Source organism: Pristiophorus japonicus, chromosome 3 (assembly GCF_044704955.1).
Source record: "Pristiophorus japonicus isolate sPriJap1 chromosome 3, sPriJap1.hap1, whole genome shotgun sequence".
Taxonomy (NCBI): Eukaryota; Metazoa; Chordata; class Chondrichthyes; family Pristiophoridae; genus Pristiophorus; species Pristiophorus japonicus.
Window position 1 is genome coordinate 318,611,676 of NC_091979.1, and position 21,265 is coordinate 318,632,940.

Sequence of the window (21,265 nt, forward strand, 5' to 3'; positions counted from 1 at the left end):
AAACCACACAGTTGTCTGAAATCATCAGTATTTCTGTAAAAAACAATCCTTCCCCTTGCCGTCCTCGCCCCCCCACCCCGCTTTTCCTCCCCACCTCTATCCCTTCCACTTCCCCTCTTGACTCCAAGCCGCCTGGCCGAGGAGCTCCTCAGGTGATGCTTCATTGTGGAGGGTTGAGGGGGATGACGGCTGAACTGCTGAGTGGACGGATACGGGAGAGGACGATCCCAAGGTGGAAATGTGCTCCGAGCCAGAAGCAAGATGTTGATCGTGGCTCTCATGTGTCGTGGCAATGGTGGCGTGGCACCTTGGGATGCAATGCTGTGCTCCGGGACCACTGGGAGCTCTCTGCCATCAGTGTTTCTGGCTACTAGCTCCAGGGCCTCCACCATCCCTTTCATGTTACATCTTATTTGTTGGATAAAAACTCGGTGCCAACAAAGTTCTTGGTGCTTAGTCGGCTCCTTGCTGCTGGTGAATCTCCCTCGTGCCTCCCACAACAGCCAAACAAGCCCACACCACAGCCACACACCAGTCCCTCTCAGCTCCCCCTCTCTCTGTCTCCTCTTCTGTGCATGTCATGGTGACCCTTGACCTCCTGAATCGCGGGAATCGAGCGCTAACATGCCATTGCTAAGGATGATGACACTTTACAGCAGAAGTTCAGAGAGATTTAACGCTACCGTGCATTTCATATCGCTCGCGGTAACGCCTAATTTCAAAAATGCTGACTGGTGCTTTGAGAATGGGCGAGAAGCCGACGATCTGAAAACCCTTTCTTACCGCCCACACCGGAAATAACGCCCATTTTTGGGCAATATGCACAAAAGTGGAAAATCTAACCCATAGTGTTTAATCAGACTTTAAGATGGAATATAACACATTAGTTATATTGCAAAAACATACAATCATAACAGGTAGCTGATAGATATTCCGTCTTTAGTTCAAAACAATGATTTAAACACAGCATTCGTATCAGTTTTATACATTCATAACAGTTTTATACATTTTTCGGTATCCCTGATTTCTAACATATTCCCCTCCTTGAGAGAAAGTTATTTTGATCTCTCATTTCCGTACCTCTACTAACCATGCCAACTCTAGATTTTGCTAAGGGTGATTCAAAAATGAAGATTTTCCCCTTTCTTACAATCCGTTCCTTTAAACGGGAGAAGCAACCTCTGACCCCTTTCTCAAATTCAATTCACTGTTCCGGTGTTCCAATTGTGCCCTGCCTGGGCTATCCTCTGTTTCTTGTATCTCTCCTGATCTTACCCCACCTGGGGTTTCCTCTGTGTTGCTTCACATATTCCCTTTTGTTGTGTTCAATTAATCAAATATCAAATACACTATCATCACAAGTTAGATAATTACCAAGCGTGTGAAATAATTTGAACCTAAGAATGTACTGATATATTAGGCCCAATATCCCACCATTCTGAATGTCATACCAATTGCACCACTTAATTGTGCAGCTTATACTGAAGTATCTCATTTACTGTCAGTTTCACTTCGGTATCGGTTTTGAAAGAGGTTCTGTTAGACCCATAAAACATGCTACAGGAGGCACCATCAAAACCCTCATACTGGATTCATACTGGCTTTTCCCACGCTCTGTTACCTACAAAACATAATTATTATAGTTACAATTCAGTCTGACAATCAGTAGCACATCAACTAAGTATATACATGTCCAGCAAACATTGATGCAGGTAATGAAAACAGACATTGTACAGAAAGCTGAAGTTTAACATCTAATCAACAAGTCATGGACTTAAAAGATTCTCCAAATCTCTATTTTTGTCATTAATTAGATCGTTTCTCGATGGAGTATGTGTTAATTGTCTCACTTCCCTGAGCCACATTAACCATTTCACATCTTCTGTTGTCAAGTAACTGAGCATGTCTGAGACCTGTTCGAATGTCTGAAGTAAATGATGACCTCCAGCAGGAGGGTTCGATAACTGATCATTCTTAACTGGTTCTATAAGATAAAACATGCAATATTTATTCTTTCACGGTTTTCAACTGATTGATATGGTACTATTTAGCCCCCTTGGTCCTCCCCTTTTTCCCCAGGGAATTGCAACAGATAGACCGAAGGACTGACCCCGTCAATAATCGGGAATGGGGCCATTCCACCTTGGTTCGAAGCAATGTTGTTGCTTCCCATAGTTTAGTAGCATTACGATATCTCCCACTTGCTGTTCAAAAGGTCGGAACTGCTTATCGAAGTGTTTCTATGCCTGGCTTCTTGACTTCCCTGTCTGTCTGGCTACATTTCAAGCCATTTTTGGTTGGCAGTTCCCTGTACTAAGGGTGTAACTGAAGGGGTTAACAGATGGGCTGGCATTCGCATTAGTCGCCCAGTCATAGCTTGGTAGGGTGAAATACCCGTTGTGCTATGCGGGGTGGATCTAATAACTATCTGGCACATTGACAGCATGCTAGACCATTTGGTGGGGTGATCTGCACCAAATTTGTTTAACATAACTTTCAGAATTCGATTTCCTCTTTCCACCATTCCAGATGATTGTGGACGGTGGGAGATGTGAAGTTTATGCAACATACCCATTGTCCGTTGCAGCTCGGTAAAACTTTGTGCGGTATCAGCCTGAATTGGCACTCCCTGCCTGCAGCTCACCTCACCCAATAATAGGCGAGCTGCTGTCAATACTGTGTTTGTTTTACATGGAAAAGACTCCATCCATTTTGTAAACGTATCAACTACAACCAGACAATACCACAACCCAGAAGGTCCTGTAGGCAAGGGCCTATAAAGTCAATTTGAAGGTGAGACCATGGCCCCTCGGGAGGAGGGGGACTACCCAACAGTGCTCGCTTCATGTGGCACTTGGGTTTTGCTGTAAACAGGGCAGGCAACATTCACTCTATGAGTGACGTCAGTTACACAATTATGATGCCATGCAAATTTGCGTAGTCTCTGAACAGTTGCATCGGCTGAATAGTGTCCTCCCACCGGGTGTCAGTGGAGGAGATCAAACATTTTGGGTGCCATGGATGGGGGAACACAGACAACTGGGAGATCAGATGATAGCCACCGCAAGCAGGGCCCATACATTAACAGGAGGGCAGATTTCCCAGACTGATCTGGAGCCAATTGTGTGTCCACAGCCCATGGAGTGGGCTGAGACAACGGACATCCATCCCGATGCCATGCAATAACAACCGCATAGGGAAGATAACTGGCCTAGAGACCGGGAGATCGATATCCCCACCTTGAATACTCGGGACAGACCTTAAGGGAGGGGTAGGAGCTTGCCAGAGGTCACCGTTAACGGTGGCATCTGTAGCAGCATGATCTGCTTGTGAGTTGCTCCGGGTGTGTAAGTTCAAAGATGCTGAGTGAAACTTCTTCTTACCAACATAAACAGGGGCTGATCGTGTTCCGAGCATACAGCGATAAAGGTAACAAAGTGTTAATCGCATAGGCACTATCTGGCCAGGCATTAACAGGTATGTCATAAGTAATTTGGATTGCTGTCACCAGGGCTGCAACTTCAGCACATTGAGCAGAGTGGGGAATGCATTTATACTTAATTTCTCGGTCAGGCATAACTAATTCAAATCCACTAGGGGTTTTCCATTTCTGTGATAGGATGATCCATCAATGTAAACATCCGTGGCATCACCTATTGGAGTAAGAGAGATGGGATGACGGTCGAACTTCAGTGGTGAAAGTGGACATTCATGGCTTCTGCCCTCATAAAATACGAGCTGAGGTAGAGTTGTCTGCTTTGGCGTTAATTCCAAATCTCTCTGAGTTAATAGAAGTGTCCAATGACTGAGTTGAGCAGAGGAGACCAGCGTGCCCCCCGGTTTAAGTAGAAGATTCAAGGGAGTGTGGGGGCTATGAATGATCGGTTTATTTAAACTGATAATAAACAAGAATTGTTTGACTGCCCAAAAAGTGGCCAGCAGATGTCACTCACACACAGTAAAATTCTTCTCCACGCCAGTCAAAATACGAGAGGCCTACACAATTGGCATAAGTTTACTCTGTACCTCTTGACACAAAATGGCACCAAGACTCTGATCGGTGGATCCCATCTCCAGGTGGAAAGGCTGAACTCGGTCAGGCTAATCAGGCATGTGACTTGCATATCGGCAATTTTAAGGAGGGACACCGCTGTTGTATGTTCGATGATCCAGTCACAGGCCACAGTGTCCTCTTCACCCTTTAATAGTTCATATAAGGGTTTGGCCAGCTCTGCAAATCTGGGAATGAACGAGCGCTGATATCCCAGCAGACCCAGAAAGGAGAGAAGTGCTGTTTTGGATACGGGCAATGGTACCTAAAGCATAGCAATCTTATCCTGGTCGGGACTGAGTCCCTTTGGCCCCACAATAACCCCTAAAAATATCACTTCAGGTAGCAACAATTGTGCCTTTTTGGGATTAATGTTCAACCCAGCTTTCGGAAGAAGGTCTAATAACTCTTCCATGAAGAAAGACTGGATCGACTAGGCTTATATTCACTGGAATTTAGAAGAATGAGAGGAGATCTCATAGAAGCATATAAAAGTCTGACGGGATTGGACAGGTTAGATACAGGAAGAATGTTCCCGATGTTGGGGAAGTCCAGAACCAGGGGTCACAGTCTAAGGATAAGGGGTAAGCCATCTAATACCGAGATGAGGAGAAACTTTTTCACCCAGAGAATTGTGAACCTGTGGAATTCTCTACCACAGAAAGTTGTTGAGTCCAGTTCGTTGAATATATTCAAAAGGGAGTTAGATGTGTCCCTTACGACTAAAGGGATCAGGGGGTATGGAGAGAAGGCAGGAGTGGGGTACTGAAGTTACATGATCAGCCATGATCTTATTAAACGGCGGTGCAGGCTCGAAGGGCCGAATGGCCTACTCCTGCACCTATTTTCGATGTTTCTATGTTTCAATATGAGTTTGTTTATCAGATGTTGCAAGCAAAAGGTCATCAACATACTGCAGCAGACAGTCAGGTCTCAAAAAAGGGTTTAAGTACCTGAGCCATCCGTTTGTGGAATATAGTCGGGGCGTTGTGAAAGCCTTGAGGCAAACATGCCCTTCATGTTCCTTTGATCTTCAAAGGTGAAAGCAAACTTGTTCTGATCCCTTCCCTTGACAGGGATACTCCAGAACCTGGTTGAAATATCAAAGGTGGAGACGTAGCAGCGACCCGGGGGAATTTGGGACAGGAGAATGTGGTCTCCCGATCAACAGGGGCACAAGCTGGAGTAACCGAATTAAGCTTGCGATAATCAATTGTTAAACGGCAACTATCGTCTAGTTTCCTAACTGGCCAAGTTGGAGAATTAGTAGTAAAAGTGCCAGTGTGAATAACGACCCAATAGTAGACCCAACATAAGGTTTCCTCTCAGCTGGAATAGCATACTGCTTAACAGGAGGGTGGGAGGGCCCAATAATCTTCTCCTTTTTTGACATTCTACCACAATCGTGTCTGGATTTAGCAAAAACATCTGAAAATTTACACTCAGCAAATCAACCCCGGGGTCTTCAGTCCAGGGAAGGGTGAAGTTCTCGGGTTTTTTAATCGTATATATCAAATGGGCATCCGAACAGGCCTCGGTGGTCCCTCACTAAAGTGCCACCATAAACAATAGTCGAGAACAGCGTGGTGTGTACGTAATGTGTCACTCCCGAGAATTCCTTTCTGGTCATAAGTAGTCAGATAAACGGCAGAGCGAACATTAACGGAATCCCCATTGATAGATAGAACAATAGGAATTAACCCCTGATTAGCCACCCGCGTAGCAGCATTAAAACCAGAAAGATTCAGAGCAAGACCTGAATGGGGCAGGGTCGTGTAAAATAGTCATGGCAGAGCCGGAGTCCATGAGCATGACATGGTGGCGGCCTTCATGATCAATAGTTGGTCTGAAGGGTCTCGCATCCTCCTGATACCAAATGGGAGAGGAGGAGGAGTTGGTCACTGGTGAGGTTGGTGACCGTCACAGTGTTTGGGAAGGGGTGGATAGTTCTGGCCATGTACCCCCACTACGGGAGACAGCTGCCACAGTTTGCCCCCCATTTTATTGTGTTGCATGGTCTCTACCATTGCCGACAAGCACTCCAGTTTCTGTAGCATCTGTCTTGAATCCAATCTGCTATCGTCTTGACCTGGAGAATGGTAACGCGGCCCATAATTTGAGCGTCGACTACCTCGACATTCTCGAGAAATGTGACCGGTTTTTTTTACAGTGAAAGCAAGTCACATCGCGTCTGTCCCTCTCATTGGGAGAGCCCTGTGGTGGTTGGGGATCTGGGTTTAGGGGACCCTCCACCGCTGAAACCCGAGGTTGAGGTCGAAGGGACTTGCTCGGTCCAGGCTTGAATACAGACTCCCATCAAGTCCACCCACGGGGTCCGTTTATGAACTGCTATTCCCAGAGCATCTCTTATCCCAGGCAAAAAACCGTTCAGAAACTTCATTTGAATTTCTTAGCTTCATTTGCATCTTGATATCATTGGGCCTTTTCGTATTAGCCATATAACCGAGAACGAAAGGAAATAGGGCGCTCATCTGGTGAGCGCATCCCATCAGCTGGTTAAAGTCAATTGAATCCATACCCAGTCGGACGGACACTGCCTCCAACACATACCACCAATCTCTGTCTGAATCATACACATCCTGGGGAGCACATCCCAAAGGTCCTCGGAGACACATCACAACAAAACCTGTTTTAAATCTGCCGTCTCTAATTCAGGATGGCTACGGCGGAACCTGCCCCAGTTACGGGTCAGGGTGATCGGATTCATCCCCAAGATGACGGGTCCCATCGATTCTACGAGTGCCTTTAATTCATCCGGTTTCAGACTTCTGCTAGTAGTGGTGACGCTTTCTCTCGGGGGTTGGTCATATGTCCCGGAGACCTCAGAATTAGTGTCAAACTCATCTTCATTATCTGCCTGGGCTGTTGTAATAGTGGTAGTGATCAGATTAACCTTCTTTGTCTCTGCCGGGGTGTTCCCTCCTGGATAAGGGGGAGGGGGCGTGAGGGTCGGGGGCTGTCCTGACAATAAGAATCTTTGTGGGATTATTTCTGTTTAGTCAGGCCTTCCGGGTTAACATTGGGGTCTCCCAGTTTAGAGCGAGTGATGGCTGCCACAACAGCTGATTGCTTTCCCAGTTTCCCCTGCAATTCTAGTATTTTTAATTCACACTGGGAGTGACCAATGCCCACCGGAGGGGGGCTTACAAGATACTCTCTGAGAACTCCTCTTGAGTTCCTCAGTTGTGAGGACAAGAGTTTAACCTTGGATTTTAAAGACTGGTTTTGCTCAAAGGCCTGCTGATGACGTTGTGAAGCCAGTCGGGCTTCCTCTCCTCATGTCGAAGGAAAGAACAGACATTAGCATATCGATCCTGCCAGTCCTGTCATTTTTTTTCAAGTGAAGTATTTTGTTCTAAGCGCTCGAGTTCTTTCGAGCGGACGGCACACAAGTGGGCCATATTGGGCTGTATATGACTAGCTTCTTTAAGCTTAATCTTCTTCTCATTCACTTGGGATGCTATCCCATCCCAGTGCTTGGAGTAACTACACCCCTCCTCTTGGACCACTCTAATAACCTCTTTGGCCCTCTGGACCCCGAATTTCTCGGAGAGACTGCTCATGATTTTATGTCTACAATGAGCATCCGTGATTTGTTTTTTGGTTTCCGTGACGAAGCACACCCCCATACGGGGTTTCCTACCCAGTCGTTCCACCTGATACCCTTTATGACATTTTAGAGCAAGTCTGTCTCCAACTCGTTTCTCCACAATAACCTTTTTACAGTCCTGCCCCCGAAGCCAATTGGTTGGAAATAGCCAAGTTTAAGGCTATCTCTGGTCCCTTTAATAATCAGGATCAACGGTAAAACCAATCTGGTGGATACATTATATTTAATCAGAGTTTAAGACAGAATATAACATATTAGTTATAGAGCAAAAACATACAACCGTAACAGGTAGTTGATACCGATTCCGATCGGACAAAAGGCTGATACAAGTGAGCAGTACTCTGGCTTGCTTGCAGTCTCTTTCTCTCGTCTAGATCTTCCTTCGGTAAAGCATGGGATCTCTCTCGAAAAGTGTTCAATCAGCTAAATTTCTGTTTCGCCCTTCCCTCACACCATCTATACCATCATTCTTCAGGAAGCTACTTTTATTCTATTTTTAGGAGTGGGCCTGACCCTGGATATTGACAAGACCGTTTGACCTTTCGAGGTGCCCCTAAAAACTTACTATCCAATAAGCTTTCTAGTTCTTTGTCTCAATTCTTGTTTCAACAACCCGCCTTAAAGATGTCTTACAATTTTGGTCACATTTCACTATTTATATCTTATCGAAGTAGCTTTTCTGTGGAATTCCTTTGATACCTCTCTGTCTCTATTCTCCCAGGAACAATCACTACACAGCCTTATCCCTCTACTCTTTGAACTATGAAGCTGATGTGGAGTATTACAAAGATGCTCAACACAAGTCTGTTTAGGAGAAAAGATTTGTTTATTAAGTACTCGATCGAGAGAAAGACAGCTTCTGCACGAGTTCAGTAACTCGGTGATCCAAACTAGCTGTTCTCCTCGAACAAGCGTCAGGTTACTATTTTTATAGTAACAGTCAAAATACATACAAAATTATGAAGTTCCGTGTGGAAGCTTTCCATTTGTTGTTTCCCTGCCGCATCACAAAGTTTCGCCTAACTTTATGATTGCAAATATTAATTAGTTAATACAATTATATTGACAGCAAGCTTCGTTACCTCCCCTGTGCACCTTTTATCTGATAAGTTACGTGCTACATCATTCTCAGGTCTGCGCCTCTTGGCTGATCTGCTCTCAACCAGTTGAGATTTTTCTCAATCCGCCTTTGTTTCCCGTAATCGTTTATCACCTCATGTGACCTAACCTTGGTCCAACTGTCTGGGTTATACTGTGATAAGGTGATTTATCTTCCTGAGAGTTGGAGTTTTAACATTTTCCCTGTGTTTCGGAGCACGTATTTCTTTTGTTTCTGACAGCCTTTATTTTTGGTTGTTAACGTTACTTAATTAGGTCCCCTTTGATTAATTAGGTTCCCTCTACTTCATTTTTTTTCTACAGAAGCAAAACCAAAAAACTGCTCACCCCAGAGTGTTACGTCTTTTACGACATAGCAACATGTTTACCGTAATTCTACAAACTTCCTTTCATTATCTACACCAGCAGTTTTGTTCAGGTAACTTTAAACCCTACCCGTTGCATTATACATAAAATACATCAACAAGTATTTAAATTGCCTAGCATCAGGGAGATTGTAAATAGTACAAAAAACTATATCCTCCATTTCTAAGCATTTCTCTGATTCGAATCGATATTCCATCTGCAGTTCAAAACAACGATTTAAACATAATATTCTTATCCGTTTTACACATTCGTGACAGTTTTATACATTTTTAGGAATCCCTGATTTCGAAAAAGTGCTGACAATCAGATGTCCCTCACAACCAACAGTAATACAATAACTCATTGATAGTCTTTATGTTACAAGCAGTAATAGGTGTAATGTCTCTCTATCCTATGTGTAACTAGCAGTAATACTTTAACCCACTGATACTCACCCTGAAACCATACCCAGAATCCCCCTGCACTGCACCAGGTGAGGTCAGGCTCCCCAGTTGAAGCCACATTTAAGAGGCCCGATCTCTCTCTCTATCACCTTGGAATCTGATTTGGTCTCCGGTTCCGTGTGAAGGTGACAATTCTGAACTGGGAACCTCAGTCTGAGCTGATCTGTATTTGGACTTCACACGTCAAACCCGGCCGGCACAGACCCACCTGAACCAATCCAAGAGATTGCACAAAGGCCAGTGAGCTCAGTGTGTGGGGCACTTCTCACAGGGCACATTGTCCTAAACTCAGCTCAGCACCAACATTTCTAAACCGTTCCATGTGTTCGGTCTCAATAAAGGAGGGTTTTCATAGAATTATAGAAATGACTGCACAGGAGGAGACCATTCGACCTCGGAGCTTGCACTCTCTTCTGTAATCCCATTCCCCCCAGATCTTATAACATTCTTCCTTTTCAAATATTTATCACATTCCCTTTAGGTTTTAGAATCCTTGGTTTCTGTTCCCTAGTTCCCCATTCGCCCACCACTGGAAATAATCTTTCACTATTTACCCACAGTAAGGTCCCCAGGTTTCACTCACCCCTTTACTGGCTGCTCCTCTCTCAGTGTCACTCCCACTCACCACGTTACTGCTGCTCCCGGCTCTATGGGAAATACTGGACCCTGCACCCACCCCATTCCCCAGTCTCCCTCTCCCCGAACCCCCATTCCCCAGTCTCCCTCTCCCCGAGCCCCCATTCCCCAGTCTCTCTCTCCCCGAGCCCCCATTCCCCAGTCTCTCTCTCCCAGAGCCCCCATTCCCCAGTCTCCCTCTCTCCCCAAGCCCCCATTCCCCAGTCTCTCTCCCCCCGAGGCCCCATTCCCCAGTCTCTCTCTCCCCGAGGCCCCATTCCCCAGTCTCCCTCTCCCAGAGCCCCCATTCCCCAGTCTCCCTCTCTCCCCGAGCCCCCATTCCCCAGTCTCTCTCTCCACGAGGCCCCATTCCCAAGTCTCCCTCTCCCCAAGCCCTCATTCCCCAGTCTCCCACTCGCCGAGCCCCCATTCCCCAGTCTCTCTCTCCCCGAGGCCCCATTCCCAAGTCTCCCTCTCCCCAAGCCCTCATTCCCCAGTCTCTCTCTCCCCGAGCCCCCATTCCCAAGTCTCCCAGTCCCCAAGCCCCCATTCCCCAGTCTCCCGCTCCCTGAGCCCCCATTCCCCAGTCACCCTCTCCCTGAACCCCCATTCCCCAGTCTCCCACTCTCCACAAGCCCCCATTCCCCAGTCTCCCTCGCCCGGAGCCCCCATTCCCAGTCTCCCTCTTCCCAAGCCCCCATTCCCCAGTCTCTCCCTCTCTCCCCGAGCCCCCATTCCCCAGTCTCCCTCTCCCCCACCCCCCATTCCCCAGTCTCCCTCTCCACGAGCCCCCATTCCCCAGTCTCCCTCTCCCTGAGCCACCATTCCCCAGTCTCTCTCTCCCCAAGCCCCCATTCCCCAGTCTCCCTCACCCAGAGCCCCCATTCCCAGTCTCCCTCTCCCCAAGACCCCATTCCCAGTCTCCCTCTCTCCCCCAGCCCCCATTCCCAGTCTCCCTCTCCCCCGGCCACCATACATAGAATCATAGAATGGTTACAGCACGGAAGACGACCATTTGGCCATCCAGCCCGTGCCGAATTAGACACATCTCATTTACATTAAACACCAAAAGACCCAACTGGAGATTTCTATCCAATCACCAAAAAGAAAATATCCCCAAACCCACTCAATGATAGATACATTACCGATTACTATTAACACTGGCAGCAGCCAGTGACAATCAAACGAAATGAAGATGCAGAATCGTGGATTGCTTCTGAATGAACCCTCCTTGCGACACAGCAAGTCCAGATTCTAGTCCCAGTGAACTTCACTTCGGGACCAGCCTCAGGCTTGGGCTGGTGAGTTTGGGGATAATTCTCCTCGTTCAGCAGGGTTCGCTGGGCTGTAACCAGATGTCTCCTCTCCTCCTCTCCTCTTCCACACAACCGCACCGATCACAAGAGCAATCAGGGCGACGGCAGCAATCACAATTCCAACAATCAAACCCCTATTTGTTCCCTCTGGCGATCCTGGAGTCACTCGGAACGTCCCGTCCCAGTCTCGGGTCTTCCCTCCTGCTTGGCCGCTCTGCTCATACTGACAGGAATAGGTGGCTCCATCCGCGGGCTCGATCTGAGCCCATGTCGTGAGCTGGTAGGTGCCATCGTGGTTGGGCAGGATGCCCGTGGATTCCGTGTCCCTGATTGGCTCGCCATTTCTCAGGAGGGTCACTTGGATTTCGCGAGGGTAAAAACCTGTGAGGAGACAGGAGAGTTGGGGGGCTTTAATATTCGACGCCTTGTCCACAGAAGGAAACACTTGAGGAGCAACAGCTCCCAGTTCTCTCTCTCCAGCCTTCAGGTATTTCTTCAGCCACTCGATGCACTCCTGCTCCAGGTAACTTTTGTCCTGCTGCATTTCGGCCCTGTCCTGGTCCCACTTGTTCTTGGTGATCTCTCCCCACGGTACCGGGGTGACCCACACCAGGCGATCCTTGTCGAAGCTGATCAGGTCCTTCCCGTCCCAGCCGTACTGCCAGAAGCCGCTGGTGGTGCCGTCATCCCGCAGCTCACAGCCGCACAACCTCTGCAGCGTGTGGATCCCGCCGGTCTGGTTGGTGCGGGTTAAGACGGTCTGAATGTTGCCTTTCATCACCTGCTCCTTGCCCCGCAGGATCTGTGTGTAGCGCTCCCAGTACTCGGCGCCCTCGCTCTCCCTGATCCACCGCTGCCGCGGGGTGTACTGCCGGCTCACACTGTCATAGTAAATAAACTGCTGGTCATCCACATAACCCACATCGGTGAACTCAGCAATGCCCGGGAGCGGAGTGATAGCCGTGTGCATGTACCGTAGGGAGTGAGAGCCTGCACACACCTCTCCACACAGAAGGGCCAGCACGGTCAGTCCAAACATTGTTACTTCCCTCGACAGGCTGGAATGAGCGGTTTGCAGGCAATCCTTTTCCGAGAGACCGTCCGTGAGCTGCGCCCAATTCAGACCGTGTGATTCCTGTGCCCTGTGCCGATACTGTGTCTCTGGGACTGTCTCTCTGTGCCCAGTGCTGATACTGTGTCCCTGGGACTGTCTCTCTGTGCCCAGTGCTGATACTGTGTCTCTGGGACTGTCTCTCTGTGCCCAGTGCTGATACTGTGTCTCTGGGACTGTCTCTCTGTGCCCTGTGCCGATACTGTGTCTCTGGGACTGTCTCTCTGTGCCCAGTGCTGATACTGTGTCTCTGGGACTGTCTCTGTGCCCTGTGCTGATACTGTGTCTCTGGGACTGTCTCTCTGTGCCCTGTGCTGATACTGTGTCTCTGGGACTGTCTCTCTGTGCCCTGTGCTGATACTGTGTCCCTGGGACTGTCTCTCTGTGCCCTGTGCTGATACTGTGTCTCTGGGACTGTCTCTCTGTGCCCAGTGCTGATACTGTGTCCCTGGGACTGTCTCTCTGTGCCCTGTGCTGATACTGTGTCTCTGGGACTGTCTCTCTGTGCCCTGTGCTGATACTGTGTCTCTGGGACTGTCTCTCTGTGCCCTGTGCCGATACTGTGTCTCTGGGACTGTCTCTCTGTGCCCAGTGCTGATACTGTGTCTCTGGGACTGTCTCTGTGCCCTGTGCTGATACTGTGTCTCTGGGACTGTCTCTCTGTGCCCTGTGCTGATACTGTGTCTCTGGGACTGTCTCTCTGTGCCCTGTGCCGATACTGTGTCTCTGGGACTGTCTCTCTGTGCCCAGTGCTGATACTGTGTCTCTGGGACTGTCTCTGTGCCCTGTGCTGATACTGTGTCTCTGGGACTGTCTCTGTGCCCTGTGCTGATACTGTGTCTCTGGGACTGTCTCTCTGTGCCCTGTGCTGATACTGTGTCTCTGGGACTGTCTCTCGGTGCCCTGTGCTGATACTGTGTCTCTGGGACTGTCTCGGTGCCCTGTGCTGATACTGTGTCTCTGGGACTGTCTCTCTGTGCTATCTGTTCTTGCGCTTTGCCCAGTGCAGAGTGTTTTACACTCAGACTCCTCCGGACTGATTGGTTCGAGGGTATATTTGTCTCCAATTACAATAAAAACAGGCTGTGAGCCAATAGGCTCCGGGTAGAAAAGACACGGGGAGAGTTTGTGTTGGTGCCGAAATAAACTTTCCAAACATTGAACTATCCAATCAGACAAATACTGCGAGCTGCATCATCAGTTGCCGGGTAGGTTAAAGATAATCCCCGCCTCTCCCGGTCCCGAGTTCTCCCACCACCCTCCAAACCCAACTTCCCGACTCCCAACCCCCCGAAAGCTCTGCCCACCCCCGGCAGCTCGATCTCCTGAGGGGTTCAAGGGATCTGCTGCGAGGGGACTGAAGGGATCTGCTGGGAGGGGGCTGAAGGGATCGGCTGGGAGGGGGCTGAAGGGATCTGCAGGGAGGGGACTGAAAGAATCTGCTGGGAGGGGGCTGAAGGGAGTTGCTGTGGTGTGTGAGAGAAGGCCAGGGCTGGAGAGGCCCAGTGACCTTGTCTGGAGCCCAGGGATCAGTCCAGCTCTTCCAGGCCCCCACAGAATAAATTACACTCAACCTGGCCTCTTCTACCTCCCGCCTGGCCTCACCATGATCCCCCCTGACCCATTCCCCAGTCTCTCTCTCCCGAGCCCCCATTCCCCCTCTCCCCGAGCCCCCATTCCCCAGTCTCCATCTCCCCGAGGCCCCATTCCCCAGTCTTCCTCTCCCCGAGCCCCCATTCCCCAATCTCTTTCTCCCTGAGCCCCCATTCCCCAGTCTCCCTCTCCCCGAGCTCCCATTCCCCAGTCTCCCTCTCCCTGAGCCCCCATTCCCCAGTTTCCCTCTCCCCAAGCCTCCATTCCCCAGTCTCCCTCTCCCCGAGCCCCCATTCCCCAGTTTCCCTCTCCCCAAGCCCCCATTTCCCAGTCTCCCTCTCCCCGAGCCCCCATTCCCCAGTCTCCCTCTCCCCGAGCTCCCATTCCCCAGTCTCCCTCTCCCCAAGCCTCCATTCCCCATTCTCACTCTCCCCAAGCCCCCATTCCCCAGTCTCCCTCTCCCCGAGCCCCCATTCCCCAGTCTCCCTCTCCCCGAGCCCCCATTCCCCAGTCTCCCTCTCCCCGAGCCCCCATTCCCCAGTCTCCCATTCCCCGAGCCCTCTTTCCCCAGTGTTAAGGGATGATCTAATTGAGATGTTTGATATGATTAAAGGATTTGACCGGGTCGATCGAGAGAAACGATTTCCTCTGGTGGGGGAGGCCAGAACAAGGGGGCATGAAATAGAAATTTGAGCTCAGCCATTCAGGGGTGATGTCAGACAGCACCTCTTCACACAAAGGGTAGTGGAAATCTGGAACTCTCTCCCCCAATAAGCTGTCGAGGTTAGGCCAATTAAAAATGTCAAAACTGAGATGATAGAATTTTGTTAGACAAGGGTATTAAGGGTTACAGAACCAGGGTGGGTAGATGGAGTTGTGATACAGTTCAGCCATGATAAATTAAATGGTGGAACATGTTCCTATGTTCCTACCTATGATCATACTAATGGATGATCGTGGATTTCTGCTGGCACTCATGAGCCAATTGTTCATTTGTTGTTGCCTCCGGGACCATTACGGGATTCCAATGGGTTTCCCCCGAACTGAGGGATGCCAGGCAGTGAGGCTGCAGGGAGGTGTTCCGGGCCCATGTGCACTGACCTGCTCATCTGTTCTGCTATTCTGACTTTACCAGCATTGCTATGTTGATTATATATGAGCTAAAAATGTAAGTTAGATACACATGAGATGGGCTTTGATTATTTTGTTCTCTTACAGCAACACACTGAATGATTGCTTGAAAGCAAAACTCGGCCAGCTTCAATGTCACTTCACGTGGGGCCCACAGAGAGACAGCATTGACTTGGACGACATGAAGTATAGATTACAAGATTTAATACAGGCTCGTGTGAAATATCAGGCCAGGTCTGACAACCACCTCGCATTTGTAAACTGTCAGCAAGGCAATTCAAAGGGGCAATTCAAAACTTAAAGGAAGCTGAAAAGATTCTGAGGGAGAACCATGAACATGAATTTGAAAGAAGAAGCATCATCACCTATGGAAACTATGCCTGGGTATATTATCACATGGGCCAACTGACAGAGGCCCAGTCCTACCTCGACAAGCTGGAGATGATCTGTAAATAATTTACTGATGGCTCTCAGTATACAGCACTGATACCTGAAGTATACGGGGAGAAGGGTTGGTCACTGTTGAATTCTCCTTGTCAATACTATGAAGAGGCAAAGGAATGTTTTGAGAAGACTCTGGAGGAAGATCCTGATGACACTGAATGGAACGTTGGCTATGCGACTGTTTTGTTCCGTCTGGAAGGGTTTTCTGGTACCCCAGAGAGTGGTGACCGCAGCCAATCAGTGAAGCAGTTGTGACGTGTGCTGGAACTTGATCCAGATGACTCTGTAGCCATGTTGGCTCTAAAACTACAAGAGTTCAATCAAAAGGTGGAAGAACACGAATTAGTTGAACAAGCATTGCAGAAGTCCCCTGATCTTCCATATGTAACTCGTTCTGCAGCAAAATTTTACAGAAGAGAAGGAAATGTGGAAAAAGCTGTGGAGCTGTTGAAGAAAGCATTAAAAATTACTCCAAACTCTACCTTCATACACCACCAAATAGGTCAGTGTTGCAGAAAAAAAATATTTCAACTGATCAAATATCCAGGCAGCAAAGCCCCTCGCAATCCTGCTTTTCAACAGAAAGCTGAGTTGATCAATCAATGCAAGTACTATTTTGAAAAGGCATTTGAGCAGAAGCCATCATTTATTTTTGCACAATTGCAAATCTACAACGCAGAAGGAGGCCATTTCGGCCCATCGTGTCCACACCGGCCGACAAAGAAACATACGGCCCTCAGTCAGCAGCCCTGAAAGTTACATATAAACGTATGAACAATGAACAATGGCAGAAAGGTAAAGAGCACCCAGCCCAACCAGTCTGCCCCACACAACTGCGACACCCCTTGCACCGAAACATTCTACACTCCTCCCCAACCGGAGCCATGTGATCTCCTGGGAAAGGCAAAAAACAGATAAAAACCCAGGTCAATTGGGGAAAAAATATCTCGGAACATTCCTCTCCAACCCATCCAGGTAATCGAAACTCGTCCAGGAGATCACCCTGGATATATTCGATTCGCTGCAGTACTTACCATCATAGCTGTGCCTGCCAACAACAGGTTATCCAGTCTAATCCCACTTACCAGCTTTAGGTCCATGTAACCCTGCAGATTATGGCACTTTAAGTGTCCATCCAAGCACCTTTTAAATGTGTTGAGGGTTTCTACATCCACCACCCTTCCAGGCCCTAAGTTCCAGACCCCCACAACCCTCTGCTTGAAAAAGCCACCCCTCAAATCCCCTCTGAACCTTCCACCAACCACCTTAAAACTATGCCCCCTCATAATTGAACCCACCACCAAGGGAAATAGGTCCTTGCTATCCACTATATCCAGACCCCTCAAAATTTTGGACACCTCAATGAGGTCTCCTCTCAACATCCTCTGTTCCAATGAGAACAAACCCAGCCTATCCAATGATGTGGTATATTTGGACTTTCAGAAGGCTTTCGACAAGGTCCCACACAAGAGATTAATGTGCAAAGTTAAAGCACATGGGATTGGGGGTAGTGTGCTGACGTGGATTGAGAACTGGTTGTCAGACAGGAAGCAAAGAGTAGGAGTAAATGGGTACTTTTCAGAATGGCAGGCAGTGACTAGTGGGGTACCACAAGGTTCTGTGCTGGGGCCCCAGCTGTTTACATTGTACATTAATGATTTAGATGAGGGGATTAAATGTAGTATCTCCAAATTTGCGGATGACACTAAGTTGGGTGGCAGTGTGAGCTGCGAGGAGGATGCTATGAGGCTGCAGAGTGACTTGGATAGGTTAGGTGAGTGGGCAAATGAATGGCAGATGAAGTATAATGTGGATAAATGTGAGGTTATCCACTTTGGTGGTAAAAACAGAGAGACAGACTATTATCTGAATGGTGACAGATTAGTAAAAGGGAAGGTGCAACGAGACCTGGGTGTCATGGTACATCAGTCATTGAAGGTTGGCATGCAGGTACAGCAGGCGGTTAAGAAAGCAAATGGCATGTTGGCCTTCATAGCGAGGGGATTTGAGTACAGGGGCTGGGAGGTGTTGCTACAGTTGTACAGGGCCTTGGTGAGGCCACACCTGGAGTATTGTGTACAGTTTTGGTCTCCTAACTTGAGGAAGGACATTCTTGCTATTGAGAGAGTGCAGCGAAGATTCACCAGACTGATTCCCGGGATGGTGGGACTGACCTATCAAGAAAGACTGGATCAACTGGGCTTGTATTCACTGGAGTTCAGAAGAATGAGAGGGGACCTCATAGAAACGTTTAAAATTCTGACGGGTTTAGACAGGTTAGATGCAGGAAGAATGTTCCCAATGTTGGGGAAGTCACAGTCTAAGGATAAGGGGTAAGCCATTTAGGACCGAGATGAGGAGAAACTTCTTCACCCAGAGAGTGGTGAACCTGTGGAATTCTCTACCACAGAAAGTAGTTGAGGCCAAATCACTAAATATATTCAAAAGGGAGTTAGATGAAGTCCTTACTACTCGGGGGATCAAGGGGTATGGCGAGAAAGCAGGAAGGGGGTACTGAAGTTTCATGTTCAGCCATGAACTGATTGAATGATGGTGCAGGCGAGAAGGGCTGAATGGCCTGATCCTGCATCTATTTTCTATGTTTCTATGTTTCTATCCTCATAGCTAAGTTTCTCCATTCCAGGCAGCATCCTAGCAAATGTCCTCTGCACCCTCTCTATTGCAATCACGTCCTTTCTATAATATGGCGACCAGAACTGCACGCAGTACTCCAGCTGTGGCCTAACCAAAGTATTATACATTTTAAGCATAACCTCCCTGCTCTTGTATTATGTGCCTCAGCCAAGAAAGGCAACCATTCCGTATGCCTTCTTCACCACCTTATCCACCTGGCCTGCTACTTTCAGGGATCTGTGGACAAGCACTCCAAGATCCCTTTATTCATCTACACTTTTACCGGTTAATGTGTATACCCTTTCCTTATTAGCCCTCTCAAAGTGCATTACCTCATACTTATCCAAATTAAATTCCATTTGCCACTGCTCTGCCCACCTGACCATTAGATTGATATCCTCCTGCAGTCCATGACTTTCTGCTTCATTAACGACCACACAGCCAATTTTGGTGTCACCTGCAAACTTCTTAATCATACTCCCGATAATCAAATCTAGATCATTGATGTATACCACAAAAAGCAAGGAACCCAGTACTGAGCCCTGCGGACCCCACTGGAAACATCCTTCCAGTCACAAAAACATCCATTTACCATTACCCTTTGCTTCTTACCGCTGAACCAATTTTGGATCCAACTAGCATGTTGGCATGGATAGAGGATTGGCTGACGAACAAAAACAGAGAGTCGGGATAAATGGGTCATTTTCTGGTTGGCAAACAGTGACGAGTGGGGTGCCGCAGGGATCGTTGCTGCGGCCTCAAGTATTTACAATCTATATTAATGACTTGGATGAAGGGACCGAGTGTAATGTAGCCAAGTTTGCTGATGATACAAAGATGGGTGGGAAAGCAAATAGTGAGGAGGACACAAAAAATCTGCAAAGGGATATAGACAGGCTAAGTGAGTGGGCAAACATTTGGCAGATATAGTATAATGTGGGAAAATGTGAGGTTATCCACTTTGGCAGAAAAAATAGAAAAGCAAATTATAATTTAAATGAAAAAAAATTGCAAAGTGCTGCTGTACAGAGGGAACTGGGGGTCCTTGTGCATGAAACACACAAAGTTAGTATGCAAGTAATCAGGAAGGCAAATGGAATGTTGGTCTTTATTGCAAGGGGGATAGAGTATAAAAGCAGCAAAGTCCTGCTACAACTGTACAGGATATTGGTGAGGCCAACCTATCGAGTACTGCGTACAATTTTGGCTTCCATATTTAAGAAAGGATATACTTGCATTGGAGGCTGTTCAGAGAAGGTTCACTTGGTTGATTCCGCAGTTGAGGGGGTTGACTTATGGAGGTAGGTTGAGTAAGTTGGGCCAATACTCATTGGAGTTCAGAAGAATGAGAGGTATCTTATCGAAAAATAAGATAATGAGGGGGCTTGACAAGGTGGATGCAGAGAGGATATTTCCACTCATCGGGGAAACTAAAACTAGGGCACATAGTCTCAGAATAAGGGGCCACCCATTTAAAACTGAGTTGAGGAGGAATTTCTTCTCTCAGAGGGTTGTAAATCTATGGAATTCTCTGCCCCAGAGCACTGTGGAGGCTGGGTCATTGAATATATTTAAGGAGGAGATATACAGATTTTTGAGCGATAAGGGAACAAGGAGTTATGGGGAGCGGTCAGGGATGTGGAGCTGAGTCCATTATCAGATCAGCCTTAATATTAAATGGCGGAGCAGGTTCATGGGGCCAGGTGGCCTACTCCTGCTCCTATTTCTTATGTTCTTATGTCATTATGTCCTGATAAACAGCAGGCAGTGTCTTTGCAGTTTGGGTTATTTGAACTGCACTAGAAAGGATCTAAATCAAATGCAATCACCCATTTTCTGGAAGGACTTACAATTGAACAAGGCACAAAAGGTTGGCAATTGTGTCACGAAAATTTGAGAAAGATTGTATCAAAACAAATTGACAGGAATCCCAGAGACAGCAAGGCCTTTGGTGTTCCTGGGTTACTGCACCAGCTGGATGGGGAGAAGTGCGAAGCTATTGAATGCTTTGAAAAGGCCTTGGAGTTTGATTATGACAAAAAATAAGCATTTTTAATAGAAGTGCCCAGCCTTTCACCTGTGGGAAACCTGATTTAAGATAACTGAAATGTCTGAAAAGAAAACTATACTGAGCCATTTATTAGTTTCATTGTTATACATTAGTCAGTTTGTAAGTCAATAAAGTATGTTTAATATGTAAAACTTTTAAATCATGCCGACTAGTGCCTGGTGCCTAAGACAATTAGTTTAATTTGAAAACCTTCCTCGAACGGGTGCAATCGGTGGAAACTCGCCATCCTCGTTATTTCTATCTGTGGGCCGGGCCAGTTTTGTAGATTTTTAAACCAGTGTTAAAGATCACGGAATACTTGATTTACACTTGATGTAAATCATGCTCGAGTTCCCGTGATCTTTTGCGCTGGTTGAGCAGTTTTCACCGGATTGTGCTGATAAAACTATCACAAATTAGCAGAGACTCTACCCCAGTGTTTGAAAGATGCTGTGATGCTCTCTGATCAATGAACAAGTTTGGCAGCATACTCATCCGACTTACCTTATTTAATATATACTGTTAATATTTTTATTCGAAGCAGCCTTTTGCTTCAGTATTTGTGAGTACAGTCCCCACCGATTTCCCCGCTTTGTACGGGATGGTCGGTATCACGCCTGAATAAAGATTATGTTCTCTCTCTCCGGGAAATGAGCCGCCCACAGCTCCCTGATTTCCAGCCTCTTCAATGGAAGCGGTTAATTTCTACCGCGTGACTTATGGATAAATGATAAAGTAATAGATTAAAATGGTTAAAAAAT

General features: G+C 47.5%; 1 protein-coding gene across 1 annotated transcript; it reads right to left on the reverse strand.

Annotated features, from left to right (window-relative positions):
- Nucleotides 1–1,356: 1,356 nt before the first annotated feature.
- LOC139259599 (class I histocompatibility antigen, F10 alpha chain-like) lies at nucleotides 1,357–12,654 on the reverse strand. The gene is made up of 2 exons (XM_070875088.1): nucleotides 11,371–12,654; nucleotides 1,357–1,621 (listed from the first exon to the last, which is right to left on the reverse strand). Exon 1 carries the CDS (start codon nucleotides 12,578–12,580, stop codon nucleotides 11,513–11,515), a length of 1,068 nt encoding a protein of 355 aa, XP_070731189.1. The 5' UTR covers nucleotides 12,581–12,654; the 3' UTR covers nucleotides 1,357–1,621; nucleotides 11,371–11,512.
- Nucleotides 12,655–21,265: the final 8,611 nt, after the last annotated feature.

Excerpts from the sequence above, each read along its gene's own strand:
- LOC139259599 (XM_070875088.1), bottom strand. The coding sequence starts at position 12,580 with ATGTTTGGACTGACCGTGCTGGCCCTTCTGTGTGGAGAGGTGTGTGCA.